This window comes from Phaseolus vulgaris, chromosome 2 (assembly GCF_051622355.1).
Source record: "Phaseolus vulgaris cultivar YP4 chromosome 2, ASM5162235v1, whole genome shotgun sequence".
In the NCBI taxonomy this organism is placed as follows: Eukaryota; Viridiplantae; Streptophyta; class Magnoliopsida; order Fabales; family Fabaceae; genus Phaseolus; species Phaseolus vulgaris.
The window spans coordinates 27,526,227-27,554,145 of NC_143499.1; the positions used below are offsets into that span (position 1 = coordinate 27,526,227).

Below are 27,919 nucleotides of genomic sequence, written 5' to 3' on the forward strand. Positions count from 1 at the left end.
TTCTTAACGTAAACATGTTTTTTTTTTTTAAATATTGTGAGAAATATTTATTTATCCTCTTAAGAAATTAACAATTTTTTGTAAGAGTTTATTTTTCTTTTCTTTTCTTTTTAGAGGGTGTTTTGTTGAAAACATTTAATTTATCAAAATCTATTTTAATCATGATATATCTGGAGTAGAGTTTTACTTTTATCAGGTTAATCAAATTAATTCTTCTTAATCTATATTTGTTCAATACTATTTTTTTTAATTTCCTTATCTATTTATTTTCACTTTAGTTTGTATCTATTATCTGCACAGTAACCAGTTCTCTGTTCTAAGACAACATTTATTTCTGAAAGGAACGTCATCATTTTTCGTTATTTAAATTTCAGAGAATCAGTTCCTTGAATTCGTTCTGGCAAACGCGAGGCACCAAAAAGAACATATTAAAGTAGCAATCGACGCCTCCCTCACTGTTTGATATGGTGAATAAAATCATCTAAAGCCTCCCTCACTGTTTGATATGGTGAATAAAATCATCTAAAGCCTCCACTGAAGATCTAAGAAACCGATGCTGAAACTTGGCACTTAGAATCTCAGCACTTGTCTTCATTTCTTTATCACTCATCAACTTCTTTATTCCCATAACGATATGTTGTTTGGTTATCTTCTCCGACATATCATCACTGACCATGTAACCCACCTTAAGATGGGACACCACCAACTTGGCATTATGGTATTGGTCACCTCTTATGGGCCACGCCAAGAACGGAACCCCACGTCCAACACCCTCCACCGTTGAGTTCCATCCACAGTGAGACAAAAACCCACCCGTTGAAGGGTGACTCAGTATCAACAACTGTGGGGCCCACCCACTTATTATCATACCCCTATTCCCAAAATACCCTTCTTCACCACCCCCTATACTTGAACCGGCTTGAATCACCCGTATAAATGGTTCTTCAAATAACTCCAGAGCTTCACCGAGTTCTTCATTCTCCTCAGAGGTGGGACCCACCTCTGTACCAAACGACACATACAGAACCGACCCACGTGGCTTTGAATCTAACCACTGAGTCACTTCTTCTTCGGTGACGCTGGACCGGCGGTTCGACCGGATGTCTCGGTCGATGAGAGGTGAACCGATCGAGTTCCAATACTGCTCCGGTAAAAGCGGTCCCACGCCCCAGATCGGCTTTTGGATATGATTTGTTATGTATTCAATAAATGGACGCTCCAGATCATCACACGTGTTGATGATCAACGCGCTGATTTCTCCAACATCATCCAGCCACGGTGGCGGTCCCCCCAGTTTAGGTGGTCCCTTCCCCGGCGGCGGAGGAAACCCGAATCCCCCGCCGTGGTGCGGTGGTCCCTTCCCTGGAGGCGGAGGAAATCTGGTTCCTCCTCCGTAATGCAGCGATCCACCGACCACCGGCGGAGGATGTGGATGCTGACGTCGTTGTTTAAGGTCTAAATGCGTAATTGCCATGTTTTCGGGCAACCCGGGGAGGAAGCGGGTCTCACCGGGTTCGAGGTTTAAAGGTTGGGCTTTCCAGGTAGCGAGTTCCATGGCGGCGGAGCAGGCGGCGGAGGTGAAGAAGGCTACCATGGGAATTTGGAATTTGGTGAAAACGGGGGCGGAGCAGGAGGTCATCATGATGTCAACGATGGCGCAAACGGGTCGGGTGGGGTTGTTCGCGAGGATGCGTTCGAGCTCCGGGGCTAGGTCATCTTGGGATGGCGGTGGAGGTGGTGATGGGAAGTGGGCGATTCGAATCAGATGGTGTTGAAGGAGGGAAGAGGGAAGAGAAGTGTCAATGGTGGAAGGGATGATGAGGGTGATGTTGATGTTTCTTGATGTTAAACGGTTACATAGCTCAACGCAGGGGAAAAGATGGCCTTGTCCCCAAAAGGGTACTATGCAAATTTCAAAAGACATTGTTTTTCGACTGAACAAGTATAGTTGCATTGTAGTGGGAAAGTCTGAGAATTGGGTTTTATAGTAAGAGGAAGAAGATAGAAGAAGCTGTAACTGAAGGTCAAAGCTAAGCCTAATTAATGGAATGTGGTGATGATGAGTCAAGGGTTTTTTACTTGCTGGCAAGAATTTGTTTGTTACGAAGCATAAACATTTCATAGTTTCATTTGACTGTTAGGTAAATGTCAATTGTCATTTGTGAATGAAGGAACGTGTCTTCTTGTAAGAGAGTTTGGCATTGGAAGAGAAATGCTTTCTGAATTATTTTCTTTTATTTTAAATAAGACCCTGCAATAACGATAGTTTTTATCTTATAACAATAACGAAATGATTTTTTATGTAGAAGATTTTACAAACGAAAAAGGTCATGTATGTAATATCATCACCAAAAAATAAAAAACCGAACTAAAGAATTTTTCTGTTGTCGTACAAGTAACAAATTGCTTCTTACTGACACCACTTATGTGCTAGAAAACGCCATTTCTTTGAGCCCCAACTTCTATACTTCGCTAATCAAATGGCAAGTGTTGAGTTCTTTATAATTTTTTGCAAAACAGCTTCAGACCAACCCCTGTCTCACACGAGTAACTAATTATGTTAACTTAAAAATCTTCTTTGTTTCCACAAATTTTCTTTTCATTAATCTTCCTCAAACCAAAAAGTAGGGTGACTAGTTTTATAGACATTAAGGAAAGAGCTTCGTTGGCACCTAGTGGTAGATAACAGAGGAGATAAATAAGTGATTGATAAGATTGATGTTATGATGTAGCAAGAAGAAAAAGATCCAGATCAAGTAGGAGTTTGCACTGTTGAGTTAATGCAAATGTAGTTTCTTGTCTATAGGGCATATACATTAAAACAATATTGCAGGCTCCAAAAAGACACCATAGTGGAAACTACAATTGCTTACCATTACTGTTTCCTGATGTATTATGCAGATGGAAGAATCTCAAGAGCAACTTCCTTGAGGGATGGCATACTATTCTGCTGATGTAGACAAACATATTTCCTAGTCCCCACTCTTCTGAGGACCTTCCAGGGTCCTGGATAACACCTGAGGAAAATGTAATAAACACACAACACATAAGTGATACACACACCCAAAGAGAAACAAATAAGCTTCATAATGAAAAGCACTTATGCAGTGGCTAAACCCAAGTCTAGCTACTGACAGAAATTCCTTTTCATCTCCAAGCACAGTACTAAGTATGGCCTTCCAACATATTGGACCAATTGAAGTTAATTTAGCTGACCTAAAAAGTGTTCCTCCATTGCGGCCTTTGAAGTTATGAATGTAATACACCGTTTCCATCATAGGTAGAAAGGTCTTCGTAAGTGCACCAAGCTTTGGGTAGAAGAATGGTGGATAATCTTCATAATATCAAGGATAACTATTATCTCAAAAAGCCAAGAACACTGAGAATTTCTAAGGATATGGAAGTTGATTTCTCAAAAATCACATCTTTGACACTATTATCTTTGGTAACATATTTTCTAATTACTACCTAACAAATATTTTTGAAAGAAAATAAACTCTTGAAGTGGAGGGTAGGAGCAGGTAGATTCATATTAAAAAGCAGTGCAATTTGGCAAAGGATACATCCAGATCTTATACGATCGAGTTCTCCATTGAAAATAATCAGTTTTCGGTCTGTGTTCAAGACTGCCTCTTTATAAAGTTCTTCCACAACAAGTATTTCTGAAATACAAGGAACGCTGAGCAGGAAACTTTCATTGTTTATATAAACAACAACAAAGGATATTTGGATCTACCATTCACGTTAAAATATGGATAGGCAACCAGGAAAAGTTCATCTTCTGTCTTCACTCTGTCTGACATTTTCACTTTCTCAACAAAACCAAAATCTTCAAAAAATGAAGGTTTGGTCAAATAGTCCAACTTTAAAGAAGATCCACTAAAGACTGATTGTCTAGCAAAGTCAACTTCATTAGCCTCTGGAAAAAACTGATCATTACAAGGTTATGCATCAATTTCATTTGGAAGTGAGGAAACTGAATATTCACACCAAAAACTTTCACACAACTATCTCTACAAGACAAGACAAACTTTTGTAGACAAACACGTATGCAGAAACGGTAGACAATATATAAACAAGAAAATTAGAGCTACTTGGACCAATCAAACTATTCATAATCCCTCATGGAATCAAATCATGGAAAATGGGTGTATTGATCGTAATGGATATTTATATGCTTTGAGTTGGAGTTACAGAGCAAGAGCCTTGGAACTAAATGTAAACTTGGTTAGATTCTACTATTAACAATATTCTTTTAACCAAAATCAACTTCCAAGTTAAGTGAAAGAAATGCAAGGAGAACAGCAAGAAAGGCTTTTCAATTTTCATCCAGAAACACATGGTAGGGGCACAAAGAAGAACAATTCCTTAAACCAAGAAGATTACTATTCTTGTTCGTGTGACTTTCTCTGGACTAACGAAGCGGTCACAAAATTCCCGAATCAATTGCATGCTCTCAGTCATTTCAATTCCACCTTCCCCATCACCTGTGATGTACTGAGTTAGATGAATCAGTTTGCATATTGATTAAAACAACAACAAAACAGGACTAGAACCAAAAAAAGGAAACTGAAATATGTAGAACCTGGCACAGACCCGAGTCCAGCTGTGGGAAACTCAATCTCCTGTATAAGATTGTTTCATTACAGGCTTTATAATAGATCAGATCCTCACTTTATCAGTGTTGTAACTTTTGTTCTTGATTCCTAATCAAAGTACTATAAAAACTTGCTCACCATTAGCTGTCTGTTATCCTTCATAGCCAAATTCACAGCTACTTTTGCCTGTTAGTTGATTCAATAACAAAGACACCGATTTTAATGTTCAATATTGAATTAGCATCTGTGTCTGAGTCTACAGAACAAATTATTATAAGTCCCACCTTTTTACTTTTATAAATTTGTTGGTTCAGTAAATTTTACTTACACTGTTGCGCAACACATTATTGCATATAATCTAACCAATTAACCAAATCACAAGAACATTGGTTCATCAATATCAAAGCTCAATGTAACAACGAACAAAAAATTGATGCAAAGGGAGGACCATAAAATGCCTACTTGTTCCAGAAGCTCAGAGTAATCAGCAGGGAAAGATGCATCAGTTTCAACCGAGGCATTGCCATCTCTCGATACAGAACATGTTGATAATTTTCGGTTTCTGGGTTCCACTGAAGGTGCAGTAACTCCTCTAATTCTGATGACCCCATCATTTTTCAGGGAAAAAGTTTCCAACTTGGCACTCTATAGATTCAGAAAAGCAATTGGGTACAAGACAGTGGGAGGGAATTTTGGAGCAAAATTTGAAGAGAATTAAACTTTTTTTGTTTAAATTTTGTGGCAATTGGGTGAAAGTGTTGTTGAACAATATCTTACCGTTGAAGTTGGAAGAGAAGGGGATGCAATGGGAGAATTAGAGAGAATCATGGAACTGGATAAAACCATTTTCAACCTGAACCTCTCATGCAAAGAGAGATGCCAACAAGTACAATAGTCATAACATAAGTCAATTTTGTGCTTTATTCAAGTTTTATTCATACCCCATCAACTTTTATATGTTACTTTAATTATTTTTTTACTAAAATAGCTTTTAATTATTGATAATGTTATTTTTCACCATAAATAAATTTTATCTCAGTTTCTAGGTTGAAGCCAGGTGAGAATTGATAACACTGCAATCAGAATTTCAGTCAATAAACGGAGAAAATAATTTTTTGTAAGTTGAAACAAGTTGCTAACATAATCTATTAAATTGGAAAAAATTTAAAAATATTTTTATTAAAAGAAAATGTTCTTTGAGAACTAGGTTAGGTTATTAAAAGAAAATATTTACAAGAAGTCTGAAAACTGAATTCCTCCGTACCTTAGCTAGTATTATGTAAATTATTGACAATTAAAAAATTCATTTCATCCCATTTATCTATTTGCATCATCATAGTTATAAAGACAATTTTTATGCAAGAAGAAAAAAATTGTAAAATTACATCATTGTTTGGAAAGAAAAGTAATTAAATAGAGATTAACTAAGAAAATTAGTTTTATTAATATTAAGTGAGAACTCACTCCACAAGTGTTTTATGGGGTTGTGATGTTACCAAGGATTAAATTAGAAAATATATGTTTTTAGTTTATTGGAGTCATATGAATGATTTTGAAACAAGTTCTCTTCCTCTTTCTTTGTCTCTTCTTCTTGTCTTAACATATATATTCATTTGCTATAAATAAAACTATATTTTCATTTTATGATAGAAGTTTGATACATACAATCAATGCATTAAATGTTAAAATAAATTAAATCGCTAGTACCATCAAGTGTGATATTCGGCTATGTAAAGTTCTTTTAATTAAACTCATATTTTAAATTTTAGTTTAAGTTTTTTGTTCATAATAACTAAAACATAAGTATTTTTATGATGTGTGGTATTAAAAAAAGTACTGCTAACATTGATTTCTTTTAAAAGAGAAGAGAGAGTTGTAATATTTTTGTTTAATGTTTTTGATCAATATATGGTTGGAGTGAAATTGAGTTTCAACTCGTAAGAGATCTTAAATTCATAAAATTTAAATAAAAAATATAATTGATAAAAATATTCCGTGGAAGTAAAACAGTAACTATATGATATCACAAATAGCTCTATGCATTGCCATTTTGTTTTCTTATTTACAGTTGCACAAACACAGTTTTATTTTCTATATCCCAATCTTTGATTGAATTGATTCCCAGCAAATTCCAGCTTCTACACATAGCGTTTCATGTACTCTTCAACAGTAGTGTACTTGATTTCAGGATACAATTCACAAGCTTCAACCCCTTCTTCTCCTATCTCAAAATTTGTGAGACACCCTTCAAAGCAAACATGGTAGTAATGTACAACTGCTACTTGATGTGCATATGGTTGTCCTGTGTTAATTTGCAGATTAAGATACTATCATAATTTTGAAAAAATAAATCATGTCTGTGACAGCTAGGAAGTGTTAAGAAAATAAAATCATGAATGTATGTAATGTGACAGATGAGGCAAGAGGGCAAGTAAAAGAAAGTTGCATGCATGACTAAAAAGTGTTGAATGTAGATAATATATGACTTTGCATTCTTCAGATAATATTGGTGATGAATGATATTGATCTCACCTTCCATGGAACTCAAAAACTGTTCTGCAGAAATTGAAGATTTGTGTAACTCTTTCCCAATCAGTTTCTCCCAAATTTGGACAACTTCTCTCTGGGACAGTATGTTTTCAGGTGGCCTAATGTAAACTGTCTTGTTTAGAGTTCTGGGGTCATCTATGCTTTTGATAGTGTACATGGCTATATCATATTCTTCCACAATGATCCCTGCCAAATTCAAGACACACGTACATATAGTTCAAAAAAAACAAGAAAATGAATTGTGTGAAACAATTTCAAGACCTCAGCAGAGTCAAAGAACATTTGGCCAGAAAGATAAACTTGGAAAGTTCATAGCTACTCATTTACCCTTTACGTTTCCATCTCCATTTAAGACCACAGAATCCGTAGAGGGGATTATAGTGCCAAGCTGACCCAACCCACCAAGAAAGTAACCAGCAAAGCTATTACAAGAAATATAGGTGAAGGGTATGGCAGCCTCTTCAATAGCTTTTCTCACGACCATTTTGTCATCAAATGTTACTCTTCCAGGCTCTAAGGCATGTCCCATTCTTGCTGGATCAGCCCCAAACTCTGAAGGCAAAAATCTCTGCATAGTCCCAAACATTGAGTCAATTAGAGTTCATAGATTGCCTTTGTCTGTCAGCTACTTCAATTCTTAACATTTCTAGTGAATAATAATGTAACTATGAGGTCATAGGTTGAGTCTAATTATAGGATAAAATGGTCTAGACGAACTCTAAAAATAATGAAAAAACCCTCTTTACTTTTTGTGTGGGGACATTATTCAATATAAGGAAAGAGTGTGATCAAAAGAACATAATAACTCGACTGAAAACTATTGTTTCTAACTAACTGAATGTTCTAGTTAGAAGATATTCTTCTAGGCTGACCAATATCATTTGATTACAAGAATCATACATGATATGATGAGACTTTATTACATGCAAATTAATTACCTTGACATTTCCTGCTTCTTTTATTGCCTCAACAAGTTTAAGTTGGAGGAGGATTTGGTGGCTGCGGATATGAACGCCAGATATGGCACAAATGACAACATCAACCAGTTTCACAGCATTCACTAGGCTCTGATGGTCATGAAAGGAACCTGACACTAGCCTTGCCCCTTCCTCCTTGAATGACAATAGAAGCTGAACTTTCTCAATGTCAACACCAATCTCTGGCCTGTTAAGGACAAATGTTTGATGTCCTTGAGCTAAACTTGCCTTCACCAATCTTTTCCCTATGTAGCCAGTTCCCCCAACAATAAGAACTTTGCTCTTTTCCATCTCTCTCTGCCCTTTCTTGTTTGTGTATTGTTATGAGGTGGAGATGTGTATATGATGAGCCCTTGTATGATAGTATATTGAACCTTAAACATCACATATTGTTGCTTCTGTTTGAGTATTAGATTATACATGGCTTGAAGGCTTGAAATGCTATGTTTAGCAAGCTTGGGACAAATACAGATGAACTGTTTGCTTTTGCTTAGAGGAAAAGTCAATTGTTTGAATATTTCAACATCTAGAAGAGCACTTAAGGGGAGTTATCAACATACCTTAAATTTTGGATGGAAGGTGCACAAGTATAAATAAACCAATAAATCAAAGGATCTTTTTAATATATATTTAAATTTAGTTTTTATGTTTATAAAAAGTTTATTTTACTCCTCACCACTGTGGAACTGGTGTCACACATAATTCCAGTCACTTCTATTATATTTTTAACTTATTTTAAAAATATAAATATTAAAACATATTTTTAAAATTTAAGTTGTATTTTTTTTATTTTTAAATATAATAATTATTTTATAAAATAATTTTATTTATAAATATATGAATTAAATGAGTGTGAACTCATTTAAGTAATTTAAGCAAATAAAAAAGAATCCAACTTATATTTGTAAAAAGGTAGAAAATAATTTTAGAATAAAATTTGTATAATTAAAATAATACCTAGATATTTTATTATTAAATTGAAAAGTTTATATAAATAGAAAAATAAATTATTCAATTTTCGTTCTAATATAACCATCGTCTTTCTATAAACTTTTTGTTTGTTTTTCTCTGTTTACTCTCTAAATTTCTAGCTCCATTTTTCATGAGACTCAACCATAAGCTACCTTTGAACTCCTTATAGTGAGTAGGATCGGAATTTTCATGAGTTCATTTTGGTTATTTTTTCTTTGAGTTAGTTTTATGTACCGATCGGGACCGGACGACCGGGTAATCGACCACCCGAGTCAAATAACATTTACAAAGAAATAAATAAACAATTACAAATAATGTTGAATGGGTCAAATGCACACTCCGAAATATCATGTAAATATCCCAATATAACAATAGAAACTAACAAAACCAAAAGATACACTTCCATGATATCAGGGAACCACTATGCATGTTAGTTGTTAACTAACTATCCAGCCCACACAGGTAAAAACCCATGAATCAACATTATAAATAGATCTCTTTGTGAGAAAATGAGGTATGTTTTTTTATATTCTAGGAGAACACACTTAAATCATAACGCTGACTTGAGCGCCAGAGTGTAATCGCAAGTACCTCCGACCGGCGGAGCACCTACGACGAAGGGAGGAAGCTTGAAAATCAAGGACAATCGGCACGTCAACAATTGTGTACCCAACAGACAGTATTACCTGGGCCCCTCTACCCCGTACAAGTACAATTGGCGCCCATCGTGGGGCCCGAGGTAATCAACAAAAAACTTAACAACAACGATGGTGTTAGCAAGAAACAATGCAAATAGTGATCGTATAGTAGAAGAACAAACAACAATGATTCATGTCCTCCAAGCACAAATGGAAGAATTATGACAAAAGGGAATCCTAGATCAGCTATGTCATAAAGAGGATCGACATAGAAAAAAAGAAGACCGGCGACGACAAGCGGAAGAGGTATCTCTTCTAAGGGAACAAAACAACAAACTGCTACAGCAGCTCGAAGGACCCGAACAAAAGGAACTCTCTCGCACACCGTTACCACCACACAGTCATCAATCCAGAGCAGTACCACCAACCCCTCAAACCCATCAGACTCCTCAAACCCTCCAAACACATAAGACCCACCAAAGTTCCAAAAATAATGTTGTTCTCAACGATGAAGAAGACCACAAAGGTCACCCTTTCACAGACAAAATAATTGCCGCACCACTCCCTGATAAGTGGAGAGGTCTAACTATCAAACTTGATGATGGTTCTACTGATCCGAACAAACACTTGAATATTTTTAAGACCCAAATGACCTTGTATACAACTGACAAAGCAGTGTGGTGTAAAGTTTTCCCCACCTCCCTCCAGGAAGGTCCGTTAGGATGGTTCACTGGACTTCCTTCAAATTTTGTGACAAACTTCAAAGTCCTAACAACGAAATTCACCACACAATATGCGACAAGTCGACCTCACCACACTTCATCTATGTCTCTCCTCAATGTGAAGCAAAGAAAAATGAGAATCTTTGATAACCTTCATGGACAGATTCAACAAAGTCTGTATGGGAATCAAAAACTTGAATCCAGAAATAGCAATGCACCACTTAGTCTCGGCCATACGTCCAAGACGTTTCACCGAGAGTCTTATTAAGAGACCGACAGAAAACATGGAAGTATTAAGGACACAAGCAACTAAATTCAAGTAGATAGAGGAACACAATGACTATCACAAGAATGCACAAGCTGAGGCCTCCGAAAAGGAAAAAGAAAAGACAAAAATAAAAGCAACCGACCCTCAGTGGTGGCAACCGACCGATATAGACAGAACCGAGACCCTCGCTTTCACAACTACACACCTCTGACGATGCCAAAAGGAAGAATCTTGGATGAAGCTTTACAGACTGAATTAATTCCCACACTTAAGCAAGCATAGACTCCACGCAAGGTTGATACTTCAAAACATTGTCAATACCATTACAATTATGGCCATACAATCAAAAGTTGCCAAGCATTGAAAGATAAAATAGAGGAACTCATCCAAGTCGACCATCTTCGCAAGTTCATTAAGACTACCATCACTACTTCCTGATCACCACAACGAGATATTAATCAATCTTCCAAAGACCGTGAACACCACGGACGAAGGGATACTCAAAGCCGCAACGATTATCAACGTCCGACACGACAAAAACAAAGCGAGAGCCCAGTTAAAAGAACTCGACCAAGGACTGAAAGCCGTAAGAGGGATAATCATACCGGGCGCAGAGTACGAGAAGTCATCAACACTATAGCATGTCTCGTGTCACTCGGTGCGCCTAACAACACAATTAATTATATAGCCAGAGGTTTTGCAAGTGGCGGGTGCTCTAATTCTGCCAGAAAAAAGCATCTTAGAGTTATTCAGTCGATCCACTCCACTTCTGCTCAAAAGCGAACGAGAATCTCCCCAATAACATTCATAGATGATGACTTTACTGCAATAGATCCAACATAAGATGACCCTATGGTAATCACCATGTGATAACTTTTTAAGGAAAGTGCACCGCGTTTGTCAGAAGTAATAATTGTCCCTAAGGATGGATATCGAACCCATAAGGAACAATGAATTATCAAGTACAATAATCGCTAAATATAGAACAAAACAATTAAAAGTGTGTTGAAAGTGGCTGTGTTGGCGATGATCCATAAGAAAACAGACAAAGAATTGGTTGTTTCAAGTTGGAAAAATAGGGATTAGGTTTCATCTCTCTCACTCTCATGTATTTTGATTAGCATGTCAATATTAAGTTCTTTAATTGAAATTGATGTCCTCATAAAAATCATTTATATCGATTCCTCACATATAAAATCCTTAAGAATGTCCCCTAACTATCGATCTCTCGCATAATTATAAGAACAACTTAGAACGAAGCTCAGATGTTTAATAGCAATTAACATTTCAAGTCTATTCCTAACACTCAAATAAGTTAAGTATTGTTATTTAGGTCAGAACCCTAAAAATACTTTCCAGTCAGATTTAAGATTCTCAATTTGTCACAGAAACTTAAAAGTAAAACAACAATACCAATAATCAATTAAGAACTAAGTATTTTAATATAAGATATCACTTCATTACATAAGAGTTTGAGCAGAGTACTCCCAATCCCAAAGGGTAGAATTAGCCACACATACTTCTAGCACCTTCCATTCTCCCAATTGGGTTACAATTCACTCTATGGTGTTTTCCTCTCAATCTGGCACACTAGGGTTGAACCTTTAGCCCCCTATTTATCCTAATTTTCTAGGTTTATGTGGCTTGCTGTGTCGCGCTAATGGGCTAAGTGATAAAACATAAAAAAGATGTTCAATCTTTCTTTGCATATTCTTCCATTCTAGGACCTTCCAGCTTTCTTTTTTTAGTTTAAATTATTCTTCTTTACTCCAAATCTTCAAACCTCTCTAGAAATCTGCACTTAACACCAAATTTAAGAATAAAATGCTTTTATTCAAATAAAACTCATAAAAAATAAGTGCCTATATTTTAATATGAAATATTACTGAAATTAGACACTTATCACCATGCAGATAGACAAATTTGCAATCACTAAAGTATTGATAGATCAGGACAGTTCAGTCGACATTCTTTACTGGAAAACTTTCAAAAAGATGATAATTCCAGAAACAAACATACAGCCTTATGAGGAGCAGATTGTTGGGTTCTCAGGTGAGCGGGTTGATACAAAATGATATCTCAATTTATTCACAACTTTTGGAGAGGAAGGATGCCTCAGTAAAATCATAAATGGCAGGTATCTATTAGTAAATGCAAATACCTCATATAACATATTGCTCGGATGTTCGTCCATCAACTGCCTGAAAGCAATAGTCTCAACCCTTCATTTGGCAATGAAATTCCCTTCCACGACCGGAGATATTGCAACAGTACATGTAGAATAAAGGATAGTCAGGGAATGTTATGTTGCTAGCCTAAAGGTCGAGCCCACCAGACGATTGTACATGACGTCATCACATGAGAAATCTCCAAGAAGACGAGGGCAGTCACCAGAGAGACAGTCACGATACAAGCACCCAGAGGAACACAAGGCTGCCTTAGTAGATTTAGATCCTCGGCTTGACGTCGCCCGTATGGAGGCAGGTGAAGACCTCCAGCCCTTACCCCTCCGGGACGATGAACATAAAACTTACATTGGATTGTCCCTAAACCCAAACGTCCGGAAGTTAGTGAGCACAACCCTAATTAAAAACTCTGATTTATTTGTCCGGACTGCTACATATATGCATGGAGTAAGTCCCAACGTCATTACCCATCGCCCCTCCATTTACAAGGAAGCCAGACCAGTAGCCCAAAAGAAACAAAAGTTGGGGGAGGAACGACGTAAAGCCGTCCGAGAAGAAACCGACAAATTGGTGAAAGTAGGTTTGATTCGAAGAGCTCATTATACCACATGGTTGGCCAACGTAGTTGGCGAACATATATTTATTCACACACAATAACCTTAATCATAGATTATTGGACTATAATAATAATAAATCCATTATTTTAATTAATATTCTTATAATTGAGTTTATTTGGGCCTTAACTATTATTTTTGTTAATTTTGTGTTTTTAGAGTAAATTCTCCAGAGGAAACATCTACCTTCAAATATGCAAAAGTCCAAGTTGCTTCTTGAACCAAAACAGGAAACAAATTCCTAGGAGAAGAAAGCGAAAATAAAATCTACAATATCTCAGAAACAGAATTGGAAACAATCTTCTGCAAAATACAAGAATTCTAGAAAGTTGGAAACTGCTAACAAAATATAAACTACATTATTTTCCTAAAATCCTTGGAGCAGAAAAGCCTATAAAAGGACACAAGCATCAAGGAGAAGGGGGAAAGCTTCATAGGGTTTTCTTAGTTTCTTTTCTTCTTTGTAATTCTCTTGTTTTTCCTCCGCATGGAAGGCTAAACCTTTTTGGTTGATTCCTTTGTAATTTCCTATTGAGCTCTGAGGTTTCGGTCGATAAAAGTTTCTATTTTTAATTGTCTATAACAGTTGTTTTAATAGTTTAATCTTCTGGAAAACTGGTTTTTGTGAGAGGTTGTATTTGAACGCATGTTTGAGAGTTTTCCTTATCTTAAACTTTGGTTTCTTAGTTAGTTCGTATTGTTCCAATTAATTTCTTGGGCGCATGATTCAAGAGAGAGGAGATAAGCATTCCCATAGAGTATACGCATGAAACAAAGTGGGTATTGATTAAACTAGTAGACGCATGTTTTACTGATGAGTTGCGCAGTGACGCCCGGAAGACAGAAGGAAAATTCTCCTGCAATTGGAAAGGGTCATTCCGAATTGCCGACACAAGAGTAGGAGGTGCTTACTACTTTTAGAATATTTATCAGGAATATTTTTATCGAGAACGTGGAATGCCACGCATATCAAATTCTATTATAGCTGATAAACTTTATTAGTGTACTCTTTCCTCGCTTGGTCGTTTTATCCCTAAGGAGGGTTTTCAACCGGGAAGGTTTTAACGAGGCACTTTAAAAACACTCCAGTCTTGCATCCCTTTCTTTATTTTACATTGCATCCATACAACACATCTCAACTAATTATTTTGATGGTCTATCCGTCTGAAATACAATAATAACTTTGTTATTCTAACCAATCCGTCAGTCTGAAATACAATAATAACTTTGTTATTCTAACCGGTTTGTCGGTCTGAAATTCAATCATAACTTCGTTATTTTACTAGTCTATTAGTCTGAAATACAATAACTTGTTATTCTAACCGGTCCATCGGTCTGAAATTCAATCATAACTTCGTTATTCTACTGGTCTATTAGTCTGAAACACAATAACTTAGTTACTGGTCTATTAGTCTGAAATACAATCCTAACTTCGTTATTTTACCGTTCGCTTGGCCCAAAATTCATTGTTAACTCTTTCAAAGATTCTTTAACACTCGCTTGGTCCAAAGATTATTAACGTCAAGCACAAGTATTTTACCCAAATCCACTCATTCAGCAAAGCCAGATAACGAATATATAAAAGCAAGAATAAAAGGTATATGGTCATTCATATGCAGTTAAGAGTAAAAATGCGGTAATAAAAATTGTTCCAAGCCCACAACTCGGGTCCAGCTTTTCAAATTCACTATATTATCTCGTCGACCGACAGTTCTGGCTCGATCACCTTGATACGTTGAGGTTCTTCCTCTTCCATAGCATTCTCAACATTCCCACCATGTGGCACCAGTTCTCCACTAACTACATCTTTGTTCAAATCATAACAAAGGTCCTCCATCAGACACCATGATAAAAAACTGCTTGTTGTATGTCCTGATAAAAACTCTTTTCATTTATTTTTAACATAAACTCCTGACACCTCTCTATCTCGACAATGAGGGATTTTTCTTTGTCCTCGACGTCAACTTTCTCTTTCAGAAGTTGATCCCTTTCGGCCTCTAGTTTGGTAAGTTGTGTCTTCAACGCCTCTTGTAATTCTTTGGTCGCTAGTTCATCCCTCCGCATCTTTTCTTTACAAGCCTCGGCAACCTCCAAGGCCGCCTTCAAAGAATTAGTTGATTCCTCCAACTCGGCCCTCGGCTTAGGCACTAGTCATGTTTAATTCCTCACCAAGCGTCTTACCCACGACAGTAGCCTGACTTTGTAATTCAACTAATTCTTCTATCAAGTTTCTAGTTGGTATGGCCACCAGAACGCCTTTATCTTCTGGGAGAAATTCAAACTGCACTACCTGTGCCACTTGCATCAAAGGGCTTAGCATGGAAGGTTGCCTAATGGATGATTGCCCGGTCTCGGGACCAGCTTGGACCTTAGGCGGACGACCCCTCTTTCGACTAGCTGCCGGTGGAATCGGAGAAATGGTCGGGATAACTTCAATTGGGGTAATAGCTTTTTCTTTCCCAGTCCCCTCAAAGCTTTTGAGTTTCCGTTCGGCCGCTTGCCGCTTCAGATTACTCATGAACTTGCTCAGAGCTAGATCCATCCGTAAGATAATAGCTGCAAAGTACATATAAAATTAACCCACATCAACATAACGAATACATAGTCAGATGCAGAAAATCTACGTACCATTGAAATTTATCCACTTCTTGGATGACCCATGTAAAGCTATCAGCTCTCGGATGAGCAGCTTATAGGGAAGTTGATCAAAAACTACCAAAATTGATTTGTCCAACGGTGAGATAGATGACCACAACCAATTACCAAGCTGGGTCGGATTCTCCATCCAATGGAAAGGAAATTTGGTACGCCCGTCCGCATTATAAAACAGATCTCAGCCATCCGACTCCACAAAAATTTTGAAATACTTTTCTTTAAAACTTTTGTATGAAGTAGTAAAAGCAACAAATCGAATATTGCCCGGTCGGCTAGACAAAGACAACCAGCTCACAGGAGTTGCTGTGAGTTGATTTTAGGTTGATTCATTAGATGACACTTTTTAGAATTAGGATCAAGATTCTTAAGCAATTATGAACACAAGAACAAGAACAAAACTAACCAATTAAAACAACACAAGAAGATTGAATCGATTAGAAATAGAAAATAAGAACAATGAACCGAATGAACTTATGAAACAACTCAATTAAACCGAATAGAAACACATCTTAAGAAGATGATAAGATTGAAACATTCAACAAACACATTCAACCGATTAGAATCAAGAAACAACAAGAATATACTCATTGAAATCAAGAACAAATGAACAAGACATGTTTTTAGAATTTGATATGGAATGGAAATGAAAAGTTGGAAAATTATGTGGTTGAAGCAAGGGAAGAGGAACACACTACTTGGAAGGTGAATAGGCTCCAAGATGAGTGAAGAATGCCGCCACTTGAGAGCTCCTAAAGACTCACAAGATAAGACTAGGAAAAGGAGAACAAGTCTCACAAATTCTCACTCAATTTGAGAAGAGTAACTTTACTTCAATTTCAATGTGTCATTACAAGAACCAAGCACCTCTATATATAGTGTAGAGGGTCGGTCATTCAAAAGGCAAAAGTGGGAAGAAGCAAATGAAAAGGCATCTTGAAATGTCGCCCCAAACAAGTCACAAACTCTATGAAAAGTGTTACTTTTCTACTACTTTCTCATAAGTCCTATACTCCTTTTCATACTTCCCTTTTATGTTCTATTTTAAATCTATTATAAATAAATTACAAAAAGATATATCAATTAAAGCTCATCTACTAATGCTTGTGCCCTTGCTCTTAGTAATCTTTTGGGCTTGGGCCTCAATGTTAAGAACACTAACAAGAAGAACTTCAAGTGTTGTGGTCCTTGACCATTCCTCCTATTGATGGAATCTCCATTTGCTTGTTGAGATGACCTTTCAAAGTTAGCATTCATGGTCATCTTTGGGTCGTATTAGGAGTACTTAGACAGGTATTATAATAATATAAAAAAGCTTCAGGTGTGGGCAGAAGTTTAAAACGGTGACAAAGCACTCGGAACGCCTAAAGGGCCGCCCACAAGTTTGGGTGCAATTGAGTGGGTGCTACATTGAGGATCCAAAGGACCCCAATGATAAAAATCATCAAAAGGCAAGGTTACGTGCAAATCAGCGAAAAAAGTACTATATACAAAGAAAAAAATTTGGGGCGCGTTTTCCCGACCATGACATACACGATCGGTAAGACCACAAATATCAGCCATTATCGCATCTAACGGACAGTCATAAGTTAGAAATGAATTTTTAGCCAAAAACTGGTCTAAACTATCAGAATCCCTCAACCTAGTGGGAATTTTTAACACTAATGGATCAACCCAATCATAACTTGGGTCGTCCGACGATTGACCTGACCCACTACCCTCTATCGCACTACCTAACGTAGTACGAGTCACAGATGATTCGGTATTAGCAACGTTATCAGAAGAATCCACAGAAGAAGACATTACTGACTTGAAAACTTGACAATTTAAGGAAAGTAGCGGACTCGGCACTTGGAGCAAACGACACAAGTTCTAGGAGCAAGCAGGAAAGCGTAAACCCTCCCACGTTCTAATGAAGTGCTATTTATAGCAAAGCAAGTAAGAGAGAGAGTCCTCTACCCTTCATCCAACACCATTAGATATAATGTGATCCAATGGCCAACACTACTCGGCATCCGAAACGACACGAAATCCCCACCATTGAATGCATGTAATGAAACAGTGCATCTCGAAACGGTGGCTCTGCCAAACGTAACATATCTGTCATGCATTGAATGTTGCCAGCAGTCATGCATCACCTCGAGAACCCCAACCATCCTACACGACTCTTCAGAAATGAATCTCTTCGATCTCGGGGGGCAAGTGTATCGGTCGGGGCTGGACGACCGGGTAACCAACCACTCGAGTCAAATAACATTTACAAAGAAATAAATAAGCAGTTACAAATAATGTTGAATGGGTCAAATGCACATTCCGAAATATCAGGGAAATATCCCAATATAATGATAGAAACTAACAAAACCGAAAGATACACTTCCATGATATCAAGGAACCACTATGCATGTTAGTTGTTAACTGACTATCCACCTCACACATGTAAAAGCCCATGAATCAACATTATAAATAGAACTATTTGCGAGAAAATGAGGTACGTTTTTTGATATTCTAGGAGAACACACTTAAATCATAGCGCTAAGTTGAGCGTCGAAGTGTAATCGTAGGTACCCCCAACCGGCGGAGCACCTACGAAAAAGGGAGGAAGCTTGAAGAAACTCAAGGACAACCGACACGTAAAAAATTTTGTACCCAACAGACATGTATTACCTGGGCCCCTCTACCCCGTATAGGTACATTTTATGATTTGCCTAGATAGATGTGTTTGCATGTGGTAATTATAGTTTCAGGATTAATCTTTGTTAGTTTAGAGTCCGAGTAATATATTTAGATTATTGATCATGACTATGTGGCGTAAGTTAAGTTATCCTGTGTTTTCTTTATGAGTTTGAACTCTTTGTGAGTACTCCTACTATGTGTGGAGCGAAAACATGAATTTAGTTAAGTTAAGGAAGAAAATTACCTTACTTTTAGGTCTATTTTGGCTTAAGTGAAAATTTGGTGGTTGATAATTTTTTATTGTTTCGATTAAATTTTATGAAAAAGTTATTTATATATGTAATTCAAAATAATTAGTTTATGTGTTATGCGATTTTCTATGATATCTTTGGATTGTTTAAAAATCTAAATTTTTGTGTAAATGAGTGGTGTACCTATGTGTGATATGAAATATGAATTATATGAAAATGTGATCGAAACATAGTATTTCAAGAAAGTAAATACCATGTTGAGATTGTTAGGATGTGCATTGACTAGTGATTCGTCAAGAAAGAGGTATACTGACTCTACTAGTATATTGAAATCAAATAGATAGAGATGATCAGTTGGTGACAGTCGAATGAGATTCATATGATTAAGTATGTGCTTTGAAAGATAATTGGTTTAACATGTCATATGAACTAACAATCTCATATGAGATGATTTGGTACTGAGACTATTATGCGCATGAATGTGGATTTCACAACACGATAGTATGATAGGTACATATTTCTGAGTCTAACACGATTCTTTCGAAAGTAAAATCAAATGTCTATGTATGTTGTGTCAGTAAAATTCTAACATAAAAAATATTAATTGTGAATTATTTATAGACACTTTACTCCTTTGTTAAAATGTAATGAAACTTTGATAAAACTTCATTTCAAATAATATCAAATAGATAATCTTTTATTATTATTTTATTTTTAATATATGTATATATTTTAAATTTCTTATGAATATGAATTTATTTTGAAATATTTTATGAATAATACGTATATATATTTAATTAAATATCTCTATATGCGTGATATATATATTTTAGATGATGTAAGATGTTACAAAATTAGATTATAAATTTTTTTACTTGGATGAAATGGATATTAGCACTAACAATTTAAACAAACCAATTTTGAAAACTCTACTATTAGATTAGGTGAAGTGACTGGAGTGAGATAGTTCTATAATCCAACTCATTTTTTAGGTATAAAATACAACTATGATGAACCAACCACTCCAACAACATTTTCAGGTGAGTTGACATCAATAATTTTTAAATCAGTCACAAAACAATGGGTTTGGTGGGTTTCTTAAATTTTCAAAACATGCGATGCAATTGCAATGGCTATAAAAAAAATTGGTTAAATAAATTAAGTTAATAGAATAATAGCAATAATAATAATAATCATCCTTTTTCTCTTTAATTAAACAATATCCCTGCTCTCTGCTAAACACACTATAGATATTTTTAGTTTTAAATATACTTTTTATTCCCATTAAATATATGATTTTATTTTGTTAATAATTTAAAACATAGAAAACAAATCATTATATGAATGATTTGTTAAGATGATTATTCTCATTTGAAGAAAATGGCTCAACTGCTATATAGGCCATGGTTTTTCCACATGCATAGTTGGTCAACAACCAAAAACCCTTTTTCTGAAGTTTTCCTTTCTCTTCATTTTCAAATTTTACCAACTCAAATTCCACAAATCTAAAATCTGAAATTTCAAATCTGTTCTTATTCAAGAAGAGACGAAAGACAACGTCACATAAAAAAATTGATCATCTCCCCCAACATAAAAACACAAATGTATAATATAAAATCTTTAATTTGTAGAAAATGATCAAACCAGATAGTGTCAAAATGAAATCAAAGTCTATCATAAAATAAATAAATGACATCCAAAGTCGTTGTTGTTTCTTCAAGTCAAGTATGAATAATAATTTTAAAATAATGATTAAAAATAATTCCTTTTTCAAATGGATAGTTAAATTTTAAATATTTCATAATAATTTATTTGAAATAATACTTGAGGAGAGAAACGGTGCCATGGACCTAGTTTACAAGTCTTTAAAACTGATAAACTTCATAATGTCTTTGTCAGATTGGTATGATGCTGTATGATTTTTCTCATTTTTCTTTGACCTTTGGTTCAAGATTTGTGGCTAATTTTCTTCTGTGGAAGTTTTGATGTGTAGGAAAAAAAAATTTAATCTTTGAAAGATGCATTCATTATGTCATCATTCTTGTTTTTCATATACTTCATCAATTAAATCATTTAAGAACTCTGTTTTGTATGAAGTGCTCACCTACAGACAAAGACATCAATGCGACACTATTCCATGTTTTGAATGAAATAAATTGAAAAGACATGATTAAAAGTTAGTGGCTAAGGAATCTTATGGCAAAATAATTTTCTTTAATGAACTAAGATGATAACAACAAACATATCTTATGTTATAATGTTTTTACTACCTTGTTCATTCCTTAGAAATTGGTAACTTATGTCCCTTCAGCTATGTCCAAGTTGAAAAATCAACCTACCTTAATTATTAGCCCATGGTAAGCTTTCTGTAAAATACTTACTTTTCTTATCCTTTTTTCAAACCCACTTCATATTCAACATCAAGAAACTTTTGTGGAAAAATATGATAAATGTAAGCAATAATTTGTTTAATTTATTTTTAATACAATTCTAGCACATTCTTAAGCTTAATCCTGAAGATTGAAAATGATATTTTTGTCTTTCAAGACCATCAACTTCCTACTTAGTGAGAGTAACTTGAACTACACCTTTTCTATATTTCTTCCTTTCTTGGTAGAACTATACAGAAGTTGTGGGAAGAAATACATTAATACGCCTAAACAGGAATGAGCAAACGTGAAAGTAAAGGTTGAGTTTTTTCACAAGTTTTTATATATAGTTGGCATTGGCTGGTGGATTTAGTCAAAACTAAGGCGAGGCAATGGGAAAGAGCAAGGTTCTTGTTGTGGGGGGAACTGGGTATGTGGGAAGGAGGATAGTGAAGGCAAGTCTAGAACAAGGGCATGAAACCTATGTTCTTCAACGTCCTGAATTGGGGTTAGATATTGAGAAGTTGCAGATGCTGCTTTCATTCAAGAAGCAAGGTGCTCACCTTGTGGAGGCTTCTTTTTCTGATCATCAGAGCTTGGTGGATGCTGTGAAACTTGTGGATGTTGTGATTTGCACCATGTCTGGGGTTCATTTTCGCTCTCACAGCTTGTTGATGCAGCTCCAACTTGTTGAGGCCATCAAAGTTGCAGGAAATGTCAAGGTATGTGTTTTTCGTATGTATGTGACACACATCCAACTTCACATAACACCAATTTGTGTTTATCTCTTTTCATCTTGATTATGACATGAATGTAAACAAAGTAAGTGTTGTTATACAAACTGATGTATGTGTAAGTTTTTTGCTTTCTCATGGATCATGTTATAATAAACTCTTTCTATAAGTTTCTTAACAACTGCTTAAGCAAAAGATATCATAATTAGACAAGAAGATTGAATACGATCTATAATTTTCAATAAATTTTAAAGAATAAAAGAATATGTTAAAGAAGTGTTAAAGTCTATCTTACTGATAGAATCATAGAACGTTGAGGTACACAACCATTTTTAAATCAGTGTTTTGTACCCTTCAATTCAAGCCTTAAAAGATAAATCAATCATAAGATGCCAATGAATTGGTTTAGCAGCAAATGTTATAGAAGCATAGGAAAAGGGCAATAAAAAGAGTAGGTCCAAAGAAATTGCATTGGTGTGTATACTGTGTAATCAGGTTTTGAGGCAAAGTGTATGCTCCTAACCGATATGACTAATTACTGTGCTGGTTTTGAAAAAACCACCTTGGTCTGGCCCAGTTCATTAACAGATACAATGTACCTGACAACCTTATAGTGACAATAAAAAGGCTATTTCTTCCTCCACAGATCAATTAAGATCAGCATCCATCATTTTTTTAAAAATCCTAAATTGCCCTTGTCACCTTTTTTGGATTTTCATATACAAAATGAGAAAAAAAAAACTTTTGAATCTTAGCATTGGGATGATATTTTTGAAGATACATCTCACTTTTGAATTGCATATTTCGAATTATCTTATTTTACCTTATTTGTGTTATGGATATAAATATAAAAAAAAAAAAAAAAAACAGACATTTCCTATGCAGGTATTAGGTTCATTTTACAATTTATCTGGTAAGGGAGAATTAGCCCAATAAAAATAGTATGTAGATAATTTCAAAGTTTTATGAAAAATTTATTTAGTTTTGGCTCAAATTTTACAATTATGGTACATTTAATTTTTACATTTGAATAGAACCGGTGAATATTTTTATAATCTTAATCATGCTATAAAAAACTTTAGATAAGTTGAATAATTTTTATTTTACTAATGACTGTCCTGTGACATTAAGAACTTATAATTTAAAAATTTGTTTGTTGTATAGCGTTTTCTGCCTTCAGAATTTGGCATGGACCCTGCACTTATGGGACATGCACTTGAACCGGGAAGAGTAACCTTCGATGACAAAATGACTGTAAGGAAAGCAATTGAAGATGCTAACATCCCTTTCACTTACATCTCTGCTAACTGCTTTGCTGGTTACTTTGTTGGTAACCTCTCTCAAATGGGGACCCTCCTCCCTCCACGAGACAAGGTCATTCTCTATGGTGATGGCAATGTCAAAGGTACACCATATTTTAGTATGACACTCTTTGCTGTCCAAGTGTGTGCAACTTATTCATAGTTTAAGAAATTAAGATACATTCACAGGTTGTCCAATACTCTATATATACTAATGAATATCCATTCACAATGCAGTTGTTTACATGGATGAAGATGATGTTGCAACATACACAATCAAGGCAACTGATGATCCTCGAACATTGAACAAGACTGTGTACCTAAGACCACCAGAAAACATTCTCACTCAAAGACAGCTAATTGAGAAGTGGGAGAAGCTCACAGGGAAGCAACTAGAGAAGTCCAGCATAAATGAACAGGATTTTCTTGCTTCCATGAAAGGTAAACAGTATACCCAGAAGAGAAAGTACTAAACTTTTCTAGTAATTCATTTATATCACCAAAAGATGACTTTGGTGAATGTGGATTCCAGGTTTGGACTATGCAGGCCAAGTGGGAGTGGGGCACTTCTATCATGTTTTCTATGAAGGGTGTTTGACAAATTTTGAAATAGGAGAAGGTGGAGAAGAAGCTTCAGCACTATATCCAGAGGTGAATTACACGCGCATGGATGAATACCTTCAAGTGTATGTGTGATGAGATTATAGGCATGAAAAGGTACAACACCAACCAAAAAAATTGGGAGTTGTTAAAATACAATTATTGAAGAGAGAGAATGCAAGAGATTCTAGTTTTTTTTCTGTTGAATGGTTTGTAATCATGTCTGCTGTAATTGTGAAATTTAATTTTTCATCTGAATTCCCAAACATAGAAGAAAATAATGGTCACCTCGATTATTGTTGATGTTGCCATTGCAAGCCTTTGAACTCGGGAGTGAAAAGAGAAAAACAAATGTAACCATTTTTAACTGAATAGCATGGATTTTGAAAAGGGTCTGTGATGTGATTGATATTTTAGCATCAACCTAGGGAGGGACAAAATTATTGAGAATATCTAGGGAAAGGGGTATATATCATTCAATCTAATGCCTAACTTAAAGTCTGACAATTCAAAAAATTTACCCCCTGTATGAAATCATATTGACATCCATTTCAGCCCCACCTGCAGATACAAGATCATTGCTACCCTTAATGTTCAAGTCAAACTCTATTGAACCCCCTTCAATCTTGGGCTTTTGATCCCTATTTTGTTCTCTCCCTACTTCCTCATAATGGAAATCTGAGCCATGATTCTTATTATAAAAATCAGTCACTTCTATTATGTTTTCTTTGCTATCTTTATTCATATTTTCCATGAAATTTGACAAAGCAGAGTTGAATTCTGTCAACTGAGCTCTTGATGCTTCAAGACTTCCTGATCCATCCAAGGAAAGGGTTCTCTGAGCTTTCTCTAACACTGCTTGCAAATACTTCCCTTGAGCCTCTATTCGCATCTGCAACTTCTTCTGTACCTGTTGGCAAGAAAGGAGTTTATTTAACACAAATGAATCAAGATTTTCTACAGTTGAACAGTAAAATTTAGAAAATCACATCTTACAAAAATGGAATTTAGAACTATGCAGGATAAAAATGAGAAATACCTCGAGCTGGTCTTCCAATCTCTTTTGAACTTCAATCTGATGCCTCAGTGCTTCTGCTATCGGGATCTCTCTATTTTAGTTAAGAAAATTTGTTAGGAAACGGAGAAACCAAACAAGTGCAAGAAGTGAGTTGCATTTACACAACTTCAGTTTTTTTTGTTTTTATGAAGTACACAAAGCTAAAAGGGCTTATTAAGGGGACAAGAAATTTAGATGAGAGTTTGGTTCATAGAAACTATAGTTATGCATATAATCTGAAACATACCCCCCTTCATTATCACCTCTGTAACTGGTGTTAGGCCCTGAAGAACGGTTACTAAAATTTACAAACGAACATCCTAAAAAGAAACAGAAACATGGAAAGAACATTATTACGATATTATCAAACATTGCCAGATATTATGTTCTCTATTTAAGTGAATAGTTTCTTGAGGTAAATCAACTGACAACTATTCTAAATGATCTGTTAAAAAATTGCATAGTATACTCAGTGTTTGTCAAAACTTGAAACGGACTCACTACTATTCTCTTTGTTCAGTTCCTCATTTTGTTTTCGAGCCTGCTGTCCAAGTCTGTACTTCTGCAAATTAACAAATAACAATACCAAATTATGACTCCAAATGGTGATTCTTTGATCATCGTTATCAGAAAATAAGAAAATTACAGAGAGGAAGACCAAACATAGCATGAGGGAGGTTCTACTTCAAATTTTCCAAAATTTGATTCATGAATTCCAAAAATCATTCACATATAAATTCAGTATTTTCACTCCTTCGTTTAGACTACTTTTTTTCCATCTTTCTACAAGAATTTTTTTATAGAACTAATTAAATAATGATAATATATCAAAATAACTTATACTTTGTCTTTTCACTTCTCCATCTATCTATCTTTCCTTCTACATTTTGTAAACTTATCCTCATGAATGAAATCTATTACATGCAAGTTGAATCTAATTACCTGTAAATGGCTCTTCAAATGATATAGTGTCAGACCTTTCAACCCCATTAACCTCAGAACAGACTTCGGAGTCGCCTCTGAACACAAAACAAACCATTTCAGATTAATGTCGTTTTCTGACAACAGAAACTTTCACCAACATTAAACCAGAAGATTATAAAATATTCCTAATGATCATTGAGTAAACATTGGATCAGTCCACAGCGTACATTAGCTGTACAAGAAAAATCCCTAGAGCAAAAAACTCGAAGGAAAGTGATTGGATATTTCCATCACATGTTTTCCCTTTCATTCTCCCAATGAACCAACGATTTGTTTTGTACCGCAAAAATAATGTACAGAGGAGGGACACACCAAATGCTACTTTAATTTCAGCATATATCAGCATGCAGATTATACGAACAACCCTTTGCTAGACAATACATAATTCTGTGACCAACCCAATTTCTTGATTTGGCGAAGCAAGTAATTGTAGTTTCTAAAAGCACCCCGTTACTCCACCTTTTTTCTACCCTTTCTGAACTCCAGTTTCAACAAAAACTTATCTCTCAAGTTAACTTTCTGTATCAACAACACCAACAGACATAATGCACATTTTTTAAATTCAATATACAAAAAAAAACAGAGACAGAAGAATTTGTTTAGTGAAAATACTTTTCAACTCTCAAAATTGAAATCGAAACATGCAACAATATGATGAGAGAAAAAAAATAGTGTACATACTATCGGGGCCACCAAGCTTTGTGACTGCATCCACAAAGCGATCATGAAGATCTGTTGTCCATCTTAGCCTTGGCTTCGGGTCTCGTGTCATAGTCATCACCACTCCATTATAACTTTCTCTTCCTCCACCCTCCATCACTCACTCCCTCACTTCTTATGCTTCTTCTTCAATTCAACTCAACCACCTTACTTTCTTTTCAACTTGAAAAGCAAATTCCAACAATCCCACTTGCAGCTTTTGCTTTATATATACCTCTCAGCCAAACAGCGCCTTCATTCTATCATCCCAAAAGCGAAAAAGGAGAAAGGAAAAAGAAGGGATCAGCTTAGGCCACAAGAAGATATACCATATACCCTTTGCAACTGGGCACTATGTTTTTGCTGATGGGAGAATATGCAATTCCACAACACACAACTCAAACAACCCCTAAGAAAAACACACTCTGATTATTAGCAATGATAACCTATTGGAACCAAACCATAAACACCAAACAAGTCAGAACAGAACATCATTGATTAGACACAAACAGAGGACTAGTGCGGCTAAAATAGAAAAGAAAAAAAAGGTGGCTCTATAGCGTAAGAAGCAACACTAGTAATAACAAAAGCATTAAATACGGCGTTTGATGGACTCTTATAATGATCTTTTGTAACAGTAATTCAATTATTTTGTTTCTAGTCATAAATAATTAACTGTTGCTAATATTATAGATGCATGAATGCATCGTTTTGGTGCAATGCATATAATTATTTTTATTATTAGTAATTAATAATGTTGAGTATTATTATTATGAGGTTGTAGAAACTATAGAAGCTACAATTTAGTTATAGGAACATGTTAGAGGAAATCTCGGCGACGAATCCGAAGTAACATCGTGGATACTACGTTATTTAATCGGAGATGAAACAGTACGGTGGTTTCATTGGTGCGCGTTGTGGCCGTTGGATGAGAATAACTGGAGAGGGAAGTGATCGAACGGACAACAATGCGGGATGGGAGACACGTGGATGCCAGCGTGGAATATTCGGAGGACAGAGAAATTAAAGAAAAATAAATTATGAGAGTTAGAGGGTCACATCACATGGATTGGA

At 35.6% G+C, this 27,919-nt stretch overlaps 5 protein-coding genes across 10 annotated transcripts; 1 reads left to right on the forward strand and 4 right to left on the reverse strand.

The window, feature by feature from the left end:
* Positions 1 to 307: 307 nt before the first annotated feature.
* On the reverse strand, positions 308 to 2,295 carry LOC137811185 (UDP-glycosyltransferase 73C3). Its single transcript, XM_090298467.1, has one exon. It carries the CDS (start codon positions 2,120 to 2,122, stop codon positions 494 to 496), a length of 1,629 nt encoding a protein of 542 aa, XP_090154593.1. The 5' UTR covers positions 2,123 to 2,295; the 3' UTR covers positions 308 to 493.
* On the reverse strand, positions 2,261 to 5,518 carry LOC137811187 (LOW PSII ACCUMULATION protein (DUF1995)). 4 transcript variants are annotated; one of them, XM_068612823.2, is made up of 10 exons: positions 5,376 to 5,518; positions 5,061 to 5,243; positions 4,737 to 4,784; positions 4,586 to 4,625; positions 4,387 to 4,487; positions 3,737 to 3,929; positions 3,564 to 3,662; positions 3,217 to 3,334; positions 2,874 to 3,017; positions 2,261 to 2,534 (listed from the first exon to the last, which is right to left on the reverse strand). In XM_068612823.2, exons 1-9 carry the CDS (start codon positions 5,442 to 5,444, stop codon positions 2,894 to 2,896), a joined length of 975 nt encoding a protein of 324 aa, XP_068468924.1. In that variant the 5' UTR covers positions 5,445 to 5,518; the 3' UTR covers positions 2,261 to 2,534; positions 2,874 to 2,893. The 4 variants fall into 4 exon arrangements, with proteins under 4 accessions (XP_068468924.1, XP_068468923.1, XP_090154595.1 ...); XM_068612822.2 differs by lacking the exon at positions 2,261 to 2,534 and having other exon boundaries at positions 2,696 to 3,017; XM_090298469.1 differs by lacking the exons at positions 2,261 to 2,534; positions 5,061 to 5,243; positions 5,376 to 5,518 and having other exon boundaries at positions 2,696 to 3,017; positions 4,597 to 4,625.
* Positions 5,519 to 6,521: 1,003 nt separating this feature from the next.
* Positions 6,522 to 8,688, reverse strand: LOC137811181 (bifunctional pinoresinol-lariciresinol reductase 2). Its single transcript, XM_068612816.1, has 4 exons — positions 8,087 to 8,688; positions 7,476 to 7,716; positions 7,131 to 7,334; positions 6,522 to 6,900 (listed from the first exon to the last, which is right to left on the reverse strand). The coding sequence occupies exons 1-4, from the start codon at positions 8,414 to 8,416 to the stop codon at positions 6,737 to 6,739; spliced, it is 939 nt and encodes a 312-aa protein (XP_068468917.1). The 5' UTR covers positions 8,417 to 8,688; the 3' UTR covers positions 6,522 to 6,736.
* Positions 8,689 to 21,364: 12,676 nt separating this feature from the next.
* On the forward strand, positions 21,365 to 24,497 carry LOC137811182 (isoflavone reductase homolog). The gene is made up of 4 exons (XM_068612817.2): positions 21,365 to 22,192; positions 23,369 to 23,609; positions 23,743 to 23,946; positions 24,038 to 24,497. Exons 1-4 carry the CDS (start codon positions 21,863 to 21,865, stop codon positions 24,199 to 24,201), a joined length of 939 nt encoding a protein of 312 aa, XP_068468918.1. The 5' UTR covers positions 21,365 to 21,862; the 3' UTR covers positions 24,202 to 24,497.
* LOC137811183 (Homeodomain-like superfamily protein) lies at positions 24,440 to 27,691 on the reverse strand. 3 transcript variants are annotated; one of them, XM_068612819.2, is made up of 7 exons: positions 26,828 to 27,433; positions 26,545 to 26,665; positions 26,105 to 26,181; positions 25,664 to 25,724; positions 25,410 to 25,482; positions 25,145 to 25,214; positions 24,440 to 25,015 (listed from the first exon to the last, which is right to left on the reverse strand). In XM_068612819.2, exons 3-7 carry the CDS (start codon positions 26,150 to 26,152, stop codon positions 24,623 to 24,625), a joined length of 645 nt encoding a protein of 214 aa, XP_068468920.1. In that variant the 5' UTR covers positions 26,153 to 26,181; positions 26,545 to 26,665; positions 26,828 to 27,433; the 3' UTR covers positions 24,440 to 24,622. The 3 variants fall into 3 exon arrangements, with proteins under 3 accessions (XP_068468920.1, XP_090154590.1, XP_068468919.1); XM_090298464.1 differs by lacking the exon at positions 26,545 to 26,665 and having other exon boundaries at positions 25,667 to 25,724; positions 26,828 to 27,691; XM_068612818.2 differs by lacking the exon at positions 26,545 to 26,665 and having other exon boundaries at positions 26,828 to 27,691.
* Between the last annotated feature and the right edge of the window lie 228 nt (positions 27,692 to 27,919).